Here is a 13389-nt window from a genome sequence, read left to right on the forward strand (position 1 = left end):
TACTGTTCACCACTCACTGGGGAAAGGGGATCTTATCATTGCCAATGGGTCAATCAATCACAATCACTTTCATTACCTGACAAACTTAATAAATGAAAGAATACAATGACTTTACTTGATCAAAATAAGGGTTACGCCATATAAAAAAAGACAAGCATGAGAGAAGTCAATATAGTTCATAGAATCATGGAATCATAGAACACCAGGTTGGAAGGGACCTCGAGGATCATCTGGTCCAACCTTTCTAGCACAATCTAGATGAGATCGCCCAGCACCATGTCCAGCTGAGTCTTAAACCTGTTCAACGTAGCAGAATCAGCCACTTCCCTGGGGAGATTATTCCAATGATTGATTGTCCTCATTGTGAAAAATTTACCTCTCATGTCCAATCGGAATCTCCCTGAGAGTAACTTGTACCTGTTACCCCTTGTCCTCACCATGTGACTCCTTGTAAAAAGGGAGTCTCCATGTTCTTTGTAGCTTCCCTTTAAGTACTGGTACATGGTGACAAGAAACTATAATTATTAGTTAAGATCTACTACAACTGCTTTAGCATCTTTACTAGGTCATGAAGCAACTTGGCCTTCCTTAGCATGTTCTGAAGAGTTCAGCTCCTCATCCTAAGGATAGGCCTGTTTTTATGGAGAAAAAGAAATGCATATACTGACCATCTGCTCTCTCTTGCCATAGGCTGAATTCATGTAGCTTACTTTCACAGCAGTGTGGCCGTCTAGGGAAGTTTCCATGCCTCATCCTCCTCAAGTTTTCTTCATTAGCGTTTTCTGTGGGCAGATCCAACAGACCCATCTTTCCTGGCATTCCTAGATTCCTGTGTTACAACCTTTATGAAGACAAAGTAGAAAACCAGGGATTTTCTACTCATGATTTTAGAATCATTCCCCCTCCTTGAAGGTTGCCTTCCAACTGGTGGTAGGTACGTAGCTAGACTGAGCGTGTAATGTTTGGAGTGAAAGTGCTTACTGGTGAAAAAATGTATGTTACTGTTTTGGGGAAAGTCATAAATTCATCTATCTTTTCGCTATGGATTATTGTTCATGGTAGCACAGCCCTGGGGATCGGAGGGGGACAGCTTTCCTCTTGATTGTCCAAGGGTCATTTGGGAGTGAAACCAGTAAAATCACTGATGGTTTTGGGCACAAGTCAAAGGGGAAAAAGGCCGCAATATCATGCTAAATATTTTACACAACAACGCATTTCAAATGCTAAGCAATTTTTATCTGAGTCCCCAAAACTTCAGGAAAATCATCATAAATGCTATGAATGTTTTTTTCTTTTATTAGCCTGAGGAACCTGGCAGGAAAGGTAGCACCTGGGGGACATGCTACAAGTGCATTTAGCTGAAGGAATGGCTAGATACACTGGGATAAAATGGCAACCAGGATAACGAGATTGGGAGCTTCTTTCCTCATAGAGGCATATGTCTGTGCCACAGCTCATTGCCTACAGCAGGCTTATGTATGAGGACAAAGCAAGTGTCCCTTGGTTAGGTAGCAATGCCCAACTTCACTGTTTCAGAGTCATGGAGGACATACGTACTGGACCCTGTCCTGTCAAATGACTGAATGTGATAAAACTCATGTAGTAGGCTTGACACATGCCAACCTTTCTGTGTGCATGCTGTGCACATGAACATCAGTATGCTGCTGCCTGCCCACATGTCTGAGGCTCTTAGAAAAGAAAGAGGGAAAGCTGGGAGCGGGATGTCACCACCATGACAAGTCAGGGAGACCCTGCCACACTGTTGCCTTCCCCAAGGGTCTGTCATCATACACAGAGCATGCTACCAGCCAGACAAATGGTGGTCACAGCCCATTCCTCATGGCTATCTTTCCTAGGGGACCCCACAGTGCTTTTCCTTTCTGTGACTGGTGAATATCCGCAGCCTGGATGGATGGGGCCATATGTTGGGCAGCCCCTAGTTAGATGCTGAGCTGAAGATCTATGAAGTCCCAGCTCACCTTACACCTACAAGTTGAAGCTTACCTGAGAACAGATGAGAAGAACACAGCTTTCACAGCATCACCAAGGCCCAGGGGGACTATTAGGATCCCACTGTTTGTCTTTCAGTATAATGCGGATTCCCACAGTAACTCTGGTAGTGTTGCAGGCGTACTTGTGGAGAGCACGGACATATAAAGGCATGCCAACAGCATCTCTCCTCCTGTTTTTTCTGCCTTTTGGAATTTGACTGAGAACAAATCTGTGGGATTTAACTGCATAATTCCATTACCACAAGAACATCACTACCACAATGCATCATTTACATTGTTCTCTTGCTATGTTTATTAATATGAATTAAAGCAGAGAGGATATGGCCTTGTATATATGGATTCATGTGCTCCTTAGTATCTCATGGCCACTGCAGTCATGTTCAGTTTCACTGAAAACTGAAGAAATCTAAATTTTCATGAAATTATTAGTTTTCCTGTTGACTTAAGTGGCTGCAGCCACTATGCAGTGTAGAGTAGCAACCAAGGCAAGCACATATTTAAATTAGTCACTCATCTGTATTAGTTATTATCAGGAGAAAAACTGACGCCAGCTTTGAGGAAGACCCAGTGATAATCCTGTTTTTCAAAGTATTTTTTAGAGTGCACTTATATACTGTGTAGTTGGGTCCAGTTCTCTTGCCTGCCTCAAGCAGACAACAGCTTGCTTCCTTCCTTGAAAGGGTCCTGGGCTCTTTCTTCAAAGTGCTTTGACATTATTTGTTTCAAGGTTGAACTCGTTTAGAAAACAGTCTGTGTACTGATGACAATATGGACATATCCAGCACTGGATTGCACAGGCCTCCTGCTGCAGAGTGCTCTTGGAGTCAACTGCCAAGAAATATAGAAAATAACGTCTTGGCTTCATTAGCTAAGTCTGACTTGCCATCTTGAAGTTACCCTACTGAATTTTAACAGAGTAGCCAGAGCACAGGGATTAAAGTTAGTTATACAAAAGTATGTTTGATCCCAACTAAGACTTTTGCAAACCAAATAAATGTGAATGTAACGTCCCGGTGCAGAAATACAGCTATTTTCCAAACACTGTATGTTTTCAAACACTAATAAAAAACTCTTCATCAGTGGAAAATACAGAGGCCAACAGAAGAATTTGATGCATTTCAGACATATAATCCTTCAGAATAAGCTTTCATCTTACAAATTTTATATAATGAGGTAATGATGTGCTCCATTCCCTTTGCTTCCTTTAGTCACAATGATGTATATAACATATATAGCCAATTTTTAGCTGGACTCAAAAAATCATTAAAAAATCTAAGAACCAAATTCCACCCTCAAACATACACACCACTACCTGCGGGCTGAATTCCCATTCACTTTGTTCAGAATACACTGAACTAACTTTAGACCAATTTAGACTGCAGCTCTGAAATGAAGCATGCATGACTGAACATCAGCTATTGAAGAGAAGTTGAGTGAAGTCAGCGGGGTCTCAGATGAATACCGGAACCCATCCATGTACACTCAGTTGTAGGATAGCCATCTTCTCCTGTGGCCAGAGATGCAGAAAATAAATTAACATTTTTAGAAACTAAAAAAGAATAAGAATAGGAGCAGAGGCATGTGCCAGAAACACTTCAGTGTTTTGACTCCATTTAGAATAGGGAGTGAAACATAACTTCACTACTGGGTACCATACAGTGACATTTCAAAAGTTGTTCAGTATACCTAATCCAGATGAAATTAGTGCTAAGTGTCTCTGCCATGGACATTGAGCTCACTGAGACTGCTTCTCTCTTGCATTTCAGACAAAGGACACAAAGGCAAGGACAGCATCCTCTCTTGTGTCAGCAAGCGTTGAGGAACGCCAACCTTCTCCAGTCCTCCCACCAGCCAGCAGGGCTATCTGGGCTGATCCCATTTACCTGCTCTTCCTCACCGCACTTCCTAGTCAAGCAAGGGCAGCTCAGATTTTGCAGTGTATGCTGCCATCTGAGGGCTTGAGTCGTTTCTTTATTGTGACGCAACACTTCTACACAACAGCCCGAGTTGCTGGTTGCGGATGGCATGGAACCATCTGTTCTTCCATTTGCTTCAAATTCCATTAAAAAATTTATGATCTTTGATAAGGAATGAGAGGGATAAGAAGAATGGAAGCAAAGAATGGAAACAAAACTTACTTATATGACCATTGGAGAGGGACTTTTTAAAGGCTCTGGCCTGAAAAAGAATAAGTAAGAAAGTACACAAGATTCTTTTCATATCCAAAATATACTGAGCACAATTACGGCTTCATCACTAGTCGAAGCAAACTTTAGTTGCTCTATCTGAATCAAAGTTACATCTGTGTAAGTGGAGTTCCGAGTGGCCAGTAATGAGAGTCATAGGCAGGTAACTCATAAATCTTTTATAGAAGGGTGTCAGATGCAAACCAAGCACAGGCCGGAAAACCCTTGGATTCCCACTTTATGCTGAAATGGGTCTGGTCTCCCATTCAGGAGGACAGATTGGCACATTTAATTTCCCTTCACTCCATCATTGCATGTACACTATTGATTTGAATGCTAGTCTGCTTTAAAAGCTGCTTTAAGACCTGTTTGTGAGCATGGGCAGCTCTTGCAAGTACCTCTTTCCCTTTGCATTGTTAGAACGGTGCAGAGAAGTGTAGTGTAAACGACAGCTAATGTGCACAACCATACCTTACTTTCTAATCTGTAATTCTGCAATTTCACTTGACAGCTACACAAATCCCATGCTAGAATTCAGATGCCACACTACAAAGCAGACCAAGAAATGCAGGTATTTCTCAAAAGCCTTCTAGACTATAGGTTGGCTTTCTATAGCCGATTGTTCAAAGCAATGGCAAATTGACACAGGGTAAATGTGCATAGACGTGAAATAAAGTGAATAAAGTTGACATTAGCCTAATGAAGGCTAAAAGCTACCACAGCTCTTTATTCTCTTGGAGGTTCATATATCTGCACAGAGGACACAGAGACACAAGCACAGGTTATTTGCTTATAAGGCATAATGACTCCCTGAATTACCCTGGGGCAATTTTATGGCACCGGCTCCCAGTGGAGGAATGTGCCAGGCCGTACAACTAAACTGCAACAGTTCCTGCATCTTGATTTTTCAATGTTTCATGGCCAATAATAGTATCACCTAATATTGAAAAACTAACCAGCAGTGTCTTTGAAACTGAACATAACCCAATAGCTATTTCTGCGTGTCTTTGTCATCACAGTGCAAAGGCAGAAATAGGAGATTTTCAGTGATACACAGCCCATCACAATCTAGTCACACTTTCAGCAGGCACCACTACAAACATGGAGCTATACTGGGTGACACACTCCAGGCTCAGCTCCCTTCATCTTAAGCAATTAAGTGGGTGATTTGAAATAGGTGATTAACCACCCTACATGCCTTTTGCAATTAGGAAGAAGGGAAAGGTATGTCTTGAAGGTGTTTCAAGATCTCAGGTGGACCGAGTAGCTATCTGAAGGCTCTCTTTCTCCACTGACTATACATGGATCAGAAATTAACTGAGGTCCTAAATCTTTGCTCAGACTAAATGTACCGAATTTCACTGGATAAATCCCGGCATTGGAGACTGTAGTAGGGCTTATGTATGTGAATACAGCAGTCAGTACTGGCTCAGTAGCTGGAACCTAGTGAAAATACTCTGATCTGTTCACTGAAGATGTTTAGACAAGGAAAGCTCATCACATTTCAACACATAGGCTGGCAGATGGCTTAACAGCAGCAATGTAGATAACAGATACCTAAACGGGTGTAAGGAAGAGGACACAAAGGTTTGTGGTTTGAATAAAGTGCTGATGAACATGATTACTGTAATTTCAGGAAAAATATTTTAATCAAAGAAAAACAACTTTTCCACAGAGACAATTATAATGTTTTTATTTAGCAAATGTACTGGAAGAATTGGTTTTCTGTAAAGACATACAGATATGCCCCAATTCCATAGAGCTTCCATCCTCTCAAATAGCTATGATTTTTTGAAATCAGTTTAATGAACAGAAGGGGATATATGTGGAGACGTCAAACTTATTTTTGTCATAAACCACGTGATTCCATTTACCACTAATCCCCAAATAATTGACCCGGGGCCACCAAGAGCTTGCAGAACCCTTGCTGGTGCTTTACAGAGAACTGGCTGTTCACACAATTTTAACTGTCCTCTGTTTCTAGCCATGTGAATAGAAAAAAGACATTAAATACTTCCTTAATACCTCTTTTTCCATATTGGCAATTGCTGAGGTTACCACAGGATCGCTTTGGTTTTTTGTTTGTACTTTTACAATTGCATATGGAAGGGCAGTGACCTAGGACATTATTTCCCTACTAGGACGTGCTTCAAACTATAGAAAACTTTTGTGAAACCCTGCCTTGTAAAACTGAGAACAGACCCTACAGCGTTCATCCTTCTACAGTCTACACTTGACTGAAAGATAAAGGGTTTTTTTCCTGAGAATTGTGTTCCTTTATACTTTGAGTTAGCCCCGTATTTGCCTTCTGCTACTGCCTACTAGGCATTGTGCCTCTCACTTGGCAAGTACTGACATGATTGCCATTTCCCACCATGCCAGACTGTAAAGCATGGAAGAGACAACATGCTGTAAGGGTCTGCAATAATTATACAGGAGTGTCCCATATTGAAGCATTCTTTGGTTTGGCAGAGAGAAATGAAGCCTACTGCTAAGATCTGCCTTGCATACTTGTGTTTGAATGTCCTTTTCTTAAGAGAATGTCCAGAGACATCCATAGCAGCCTGAAATGAAAACTCACTAAATGCAAACCCAATTCTGTATAAAAAAGAAAGCCCTTGGAAACAAATCAGTTAGTTAAGAGGGCTCTTCTCACCAAAAAAATTAATTACAGCTTTACATTACTGAACTCTGATGAACAAAGCATAACGTTCCCTCAGATGTGAGGCCCAACTCAAAACACAAAGGAGGAGTACTTATTAAGTACTTAGTTTTCTGAGATATTCGTTGCTTGCCCTGTTCTTCCATCCCTTCTGGTCTGAAACCAATCTTTCCCCAGCTGTTTTTGGAATGTTTCAGAAAAAAGAAGATAAACTTTGGCCCTATTAGGGTTAATGCTTTTGCATAGACGTATATGACCATAAACTGGTCGACTAGTAGAGGTCTTCTGCTAACATTGTGACTGAGAACAGGAAGAATACAGCCACAATAATATACAGCTGTCTACTAAAAGTATTGCATACAGACATCTTTGGCCATGCAGTCTCTTGGCCTTCTGAAAATATGTGAGCTGCATTGCTAACATGACAAAAAAAATAGCAATGTTGAGAATTAGAAAGAGGCGGGTATAAGAAGCTGATATTGATGGGGCACTACTTCGAGCAGTCGTCACCATCTGTGCCAGCCCTGATCGGCCTTTGATTGACACCCCAGTTTTGTGCTTCACATAAGTGATATCTGCAAAATCCAGAAGATCTTTCATTTCCTCGTCTTCATCTACAGGCAACTCTTTTTGTGCTTGAGTCTGTGCCTTTTGTCGCACTTTTCTTTCATTTACCTCAATTTGTGCAAAAATGTCAGGAACGGCATCAACAAATTTGTAGCCTTTGGCTACCTTTCTGTTTTTCTTTGCTCTGCCGTGCTGCTGCTGCTGCTGCCTCTGTGAGATTGCAAATATCCTGTCAATGGCCTCCTCTGTTTGCCTCTTATCTGAAAACCTCAGTAGGCGCTCAGCAGTCTTTCTAAAGCTAGCCGTGTTGCGTACACGAGACAAGATCTGCTTTTCAAGCTGCTGGAAAACAGGCTTAAAATGCTGCAGGTTCCTCTCCACGATCCCTACGTAGTCCTTCACTTCTGGCACTGCAGAGCTCCTAATGGCAGAGGCTCGGTCGAAGACAATTTTCTGGCGGTCTGCAATAACCTGTGCAAAGGCAGAGCGGGACCCATCCTCAACGGGCCACAGGTAAACTGCATAGGCATGCTCATTGGTGGTAACGAAAACATCCAGCTGCGGAGAATCTCCACGGACGGTGAAGCTCTGCACATCAACAGAGGGCCCAATGAAAATGTAAATGGCCCTCGTGATGGGGTGCCGCAAGAGGGTCGTTACATTCACGTAGTTTGTTCCGTTGTACGGGTAGCCCCGGGGATACATCCTTGAGGCGATGATAGCTTTCTCGCTGTGGCCAGTGTCATCCATCCAGTACATCTTATATATCCCATCACGGTGCCTAATAAAGGCCCCGTGGACATCATCAACAACTGTTTCTTCAAAAGGCACATCCACATTGTGGAAGAAACTGGTAGCTGCCTCCAGGGGGCTGTCATCTTCTAGATGGATTTGGTCCACTAGCAAGAGAAGCTGGGGATGGAGAAGTATGAGGTTTCTTTGCAATTTTCTCAGCTTCAGTTTAGGATTGTATGCACCCACTCCTTCTCCCCTGATAAAAACCACGCCGCTTCTCTCCATGGCGGCAACCACTCGTCCCTGACAGTCACCAGCCAAGTCATGTTTATATTTAAGCCACTTTGAGGAACAGTCTTCTGTAATCTGCCCTTCCCATGGGGAGAAGCAGCTCTTGGACACGGCAGGGGAAAACATTAACACATTATTAAAAAAAGTATATTTTGGCCCATACAGAGCTTCTGTTATGAAAGGTACGCCATTGGGAGCAAAAGTAAAGGAGTTCTGGTCTGGGTGTTCATGCCCAGCATTAAAGTTCCTCCACCCCTTGATCCACTCTTTGTACTTGTTCTTATGAACAATATCATATATTGCACGTCCTCCCAGCTTTCCTGACTTGAAGGAAAGGAAAGGCCTGTTGATTTCAGCTGGCAAAGCACTTCCGTAGGTTACCACTCCCCAGTCCTCAAAATAATGCAGCTTAGGAACCCCGTAGTCTGGCGGAGGTGTGGAGTGCAAACTTGCATCATACCTGTCAAAAAGACGAGGAAAATGGGTTTAAAAATCACTTGACCGATTCCATTATCAGCACCTGTACACAACTCAAAAACCAATTCAATATTTACATCTAGGAGCAAGCTAACAATATAAAGCCCACACGTATGCTTCCTGAGTGAACTAATCATATAGTTGTAATGATATTTATCATACTAATCCCTATACAAATTTGTTGTGTGCTTTTCACAGAATAATAGCTGAAAGCATCTGCTCCACATTTAAAGCAAGCAATCCTTCAGTCCAAAAATAAGAGCACCACTAATTTCAAACTAGCCACGTTTTGCCTTGTATCACAAAGCTATTGACTGCAATACAAATCTTTAAAAAAGGCACATTAGGACCAGGCTGTAGACACTGCTTATTTTGCACTAGACATCAACATTTACACCTATTTACTGACTACTTAACCAAGAGAAGCAGTGTATCTGTTTCCCCAAGCTGATGATTATAGAAGTCTGTAGTCTCCAAACGGAATTAGCAATAAACTAAAAATTAATGAAAAGGCATTTTAAAGGATAATTTTTTATGATTTATATCACTTAGTGTATGTTAGTTTCCTTCTCCAACTAGGCTGAAGAAAAAATTGCATGGCTTTCTTGTATAAATTGTAAGATATAAGGCATTTGGTCTAAAAAGAGGTCTTAATTCCAGACAAGGTTACAGTGCTTATAGTTTTTGTTTTATTTGATCTACAGGAGTTAAAACAACAACAACAAAAAAACCCCAACCATGGAAAACAAAACCTAACCTTCTGGCATTGTGTTTAGGCAACCAAAATAAACAAAACCATCATTAAGCCCAGTAATATTTCTGTTAGACGGTTCCTCATCAGATTTATTCTCTACCGCTAACCAGGAGCCTCTGTCAGGCCCTAGACAATCACAGCTCATGTCCTGCATACGGCTTCGGGTAATTCCAACCAGCGCCGGGAGCCTGCTCTGTATCTAGTGGTCCTTGATGGAGATTCTCCTAAAAGCAGACCTCTTTCCTGAGACTCTACTGCAAGTGGACATGCTCATCACACGAGCAACACTGCAGCACCAGGGAAAAGGCAATTGTTGGAATATTCAGATAATTTTTTTCCCTTTTTTTTTTTTTTTACTCAGGTGCTCTTAAAAAATTTCTTTCCCTTTAATATAAAAAAGAATTTTCTAAGTATAAATTCCCAAGATTTCCATGGAGACGCAGGAGAAGCATGGAATGGGGTTGTAGAGGAGAGATTCTGTATTTTGCAAATAACAAGATGAAGGGTGCTTGGAGCCTAGGAAACATGCATTCTAAGGTGCGTATCATAAACGCAGAACAATATATATTCAATAATATTTTTGTTGTGAGAGAAAGAAATAGAGCTACACTGACTCCTCGAAAATATACTTGTTCTCTCCACAGACTGAGGGAATTTATATGAATATATAAAGCCTCTTGGGTCTTTTAATTTCTTATCTTCAGAAGACTGACATACAAATTAGCAGAGCTGAAAATTACATGGAGAATAAGGATCCAGTCATCTATCATGATATTTTTTCTAAGCATAACTTGCAAATTAGTGTGCAAAACAAACTAACAGTAGCCTTACTGCTTACATTACTTAGCTTTTAAAAGAAAGCTTATATTATTACTTATAGCTTTTTAAAAGAAAACTGCTTTAAATATTCACCTAATCAATTATTAAAGAACACAATGGGATTAAAAACCATTAGAATAGACCAAATACACTGAACAATACATGCAGTCAAATTTTCAGTCCTTTTGCAACTGCCTGTATTCTATAAAAGCAATAGACAACGGAAGAAAAACACAAAAGCAAATGTAGGACAAGACCAAGGTGTTCCCTGTAGCAACACATACTGTGCATCCATCCCAAGTGAAGATCTTCCGAGCCTAATGACTCTCTAGGTCACACATGGCCAGCCTGATCTCTGCTTCTACAGTACAAATCTACATATAATGAATTATCACTAATAGCAAACAGCTGTCAGGTTCCTTTTGAGCCCACTCATTCCCTTTCATACCAGAGAAATTCAGTGTGGAGAGTGCACCACCTCTGCCCTTTGGATGGGGTCCCCGGGCCCTCCACCACTCGGTTCTTTCTGATCTGCTCTGCCAACCAGTTCCCGCTGCCGTTGCGCATGACAAATTTGTCGAGAAACACCAGCTGGCTCTCCGGCCCGTAGAACCAGTTATAGTTGGAATCCGCGATGGCCACAGTTCTCTGAAACCCTTGGGAAAAAGTGAAAAGGAATGTAAGAAAGAACAAATAAATGTACAAAGATGCGTTTGTAAAGCATGACGGTGAAGCCAAGCAGAACAAACAGACGCAAACAGAAACAGCCTTTTCAGATGTTTATAGACCTACTTGTAAATGAGCCATAAACAGGTTACACAGGAGCTGTTTCCTTCTGCTGTAGCTAACTTGAATACTCACCTTTCTTCTCCGGCTATGGGCTACAGTCAAAGTACTACAAAAAATGTAAGAAGCAATGTCCCATCCACTTCCTCTCCTCACTCAAATCTGGCAAAGATAACTTTCTCTTTACAGCTTTCACTTTTCCTGTGTCAATCCAAACTCTCTAAAGCAAGAAAACAGAGGTTCCCCCAAGGGGAAAAGAATCAGCTTCAACCTGAAACAGCTAGTATGAGTTCACTTTGCTCTTAGGAACCTCTACCCAGTATGCCCGAGGTCTCACATGGGGTCAGCACAATTCCTTACATGCCTATGCTGGCACGCCAAAGCTGCGCTCAGCCCCCCTTACATACACGGCTAGATCTGGGGTTCTTATAGCCAATGAAGTTATCACTGTCTTTTCAACCAGGAATTTGAACCATATAAGTTCCTAATGAATTGTCCTGCAAATAAGCAACAGAAAACTGTCACTGAAAACTTGCAAGGCTGCCTGAGACTAAATCTGTTCTGAAAGCTTGAAGGGGACAGCAATACTTATTAACTTATAATTGGTTTTGTATTTGTACATCTCCATCTTTCAGTCACAACTAGGACTTCAAATCAGAGATGCTAAAACACACTGTGAGAGACTGGAGAGATCCAGCAAAAGAACAGAGAGATTAAAAGTCTGCAAAACTGACCCATTAGTGACACCAGATATTTCTGTTTAATTCTCACACTGAAAAAAGAAAATGGTTCATGTACCGCTGCACAGAGAAACCTATCATTTGAGTCAATTACATTTTCCATATGAAAAATATTTTAATAAAAATGGTATAAAAATATAGTTCAATGTTTTGTGGAAAAATGGTGATCATATAAAACTTTCCTATACTTTGTTGATACTTTTACCCTGGCTTCATCATTTTCTATTCCTTTCACCTAGTATTTTAGTGTGATGCTTTTTGGCAAAGGAAAAAAATCATTAAGAATCTTGAAGAATATTATTTTTCAAACAGAAAACCCTAGAAATAGGTCTGTTTCAAACTCTGAAAACCAGAAATTAAATTCTGAACTTTTTCTTTTTTTCTTTTTTGAGCTTTTTCTCCCAAATGATGTTCCTATCTTTTGACTGGTTTTAAAAGCCAGAGTTTAATAAACAACGATCTTTAATAAGCAGTGATAAACAAGGATGTCACTGTTTCGACGGACGATGAAGGTAAAATCCAAGGAAAAGGTTATTTTAAAAAAATCCAGGTACCATCTTATTTAAAAATGGCCTACATCCAGTATGAAATTTACTGCTGCTTCAAGAATTAGAAGATTCATCTGCATTCACCCAAATGACCTACCTGGCAGGACAGTCCTGTACATGAATGCAAAGTGCTGCTTGAGCCAGGGGTGGTTGAAGTGATTGATATCAAAGTGCCTTTGGACAAGAAACATGTACTGAAACAGCGATCTGGTCGTGTAACTGCCGTAAGCCACCCCTTCATAGAGGGAGCCATCTGTGACCTCCTGCAGCAGGACTACTGACTTCTCCATGATTGCCAACACTTGCTTGGTCCACAAGTAAGCTTCCTGAAGGTAGCCTGAAAGAAAAAGATGTTGGCAAATCTAATTACAACACCATAGATCATAGATTACGTCATCTCTACTCCCACAGTGGGATCCTTTACAGCAAGGACTCTGCAATCCAGAGCTCTAAAACATGACCTAGCGCTTCAGCGTCCCTGTAGTTCTAAGCTGAAAAATAAAACACTATATTTAAAGACAGCAAAGCAAGGTCACATGAGCAGGGAAAATCTACCAAACACCCTTTGCTAATAATGTGGGATTATACTGCTTTCCATCTTCAAGGGAAAATTTCCTTAGTGCATTCAGGACATTCAAAAAGGGCAGAGCCACGCCAAGACTACTGTATTTCAAATTAAAGCTGTATGAAAACAGCCTTACAGTCCCCACTAGAGGGCTCCAATAATGCAAATATTCTCATCAGTCCTTTTTCACTGGCATGATCACCAGTGTGGTAAGGAGAACCTCAGAGTTTTAAAAATACAAAGAAGT

The 13389-nt window shown here is 41.1% G+C and overlaps 1 protein-coding gene across 6 annotated transcripts in view; it reads right to left on the minus strand.

Annotated features, from left to right (window-relative positions):
• Nucleotides 1-5976: 5976 nt before the first annotated feature.
• Nucleotides 5977-13389, minus strand: part of NT5DC1 (5'-nucleotidase domain containing 1) — a 199596-nt gene continuing 192183 nt past the window's right edge. For all 6 annotated transcript variants that reach the window (XM_082307059.1, XM_082307056.1, XM_082307055.1 and 3 more), the window contains 3 exons: nucleotides 12675-12914; nucleotides 10952-11159; nucleotides 5977-8913 (listed from right to left, as the gene is read on the minus strand). In XM_082307059.1, coding sequence (XP_082163185.1) covers nucleotides 7149-8913; nucleotides 10952-11159; nucleotides 12675-12914 — 2213 coding nt within the window. In that variant the 3' untranslated portion in view covers nucleotides 5977-7148. The remainder of the gene's footprint in view (nucleotides 8914-10951; nucleotides 11160-12674; nucleotides 12915-13389) is intronic.

Source organism: Platalea leucorodia (assembly GCF_965183815.1).
Source record: "Platalea leucorodia genome assembly, chromosome: 3".
Classification (NCBI taxonomy): Eukaryota; Metazoa; Chordata; class Aves; order Pelecaniformes; family Threskiornithidae; genus Platalea; species Platalea leucorodia.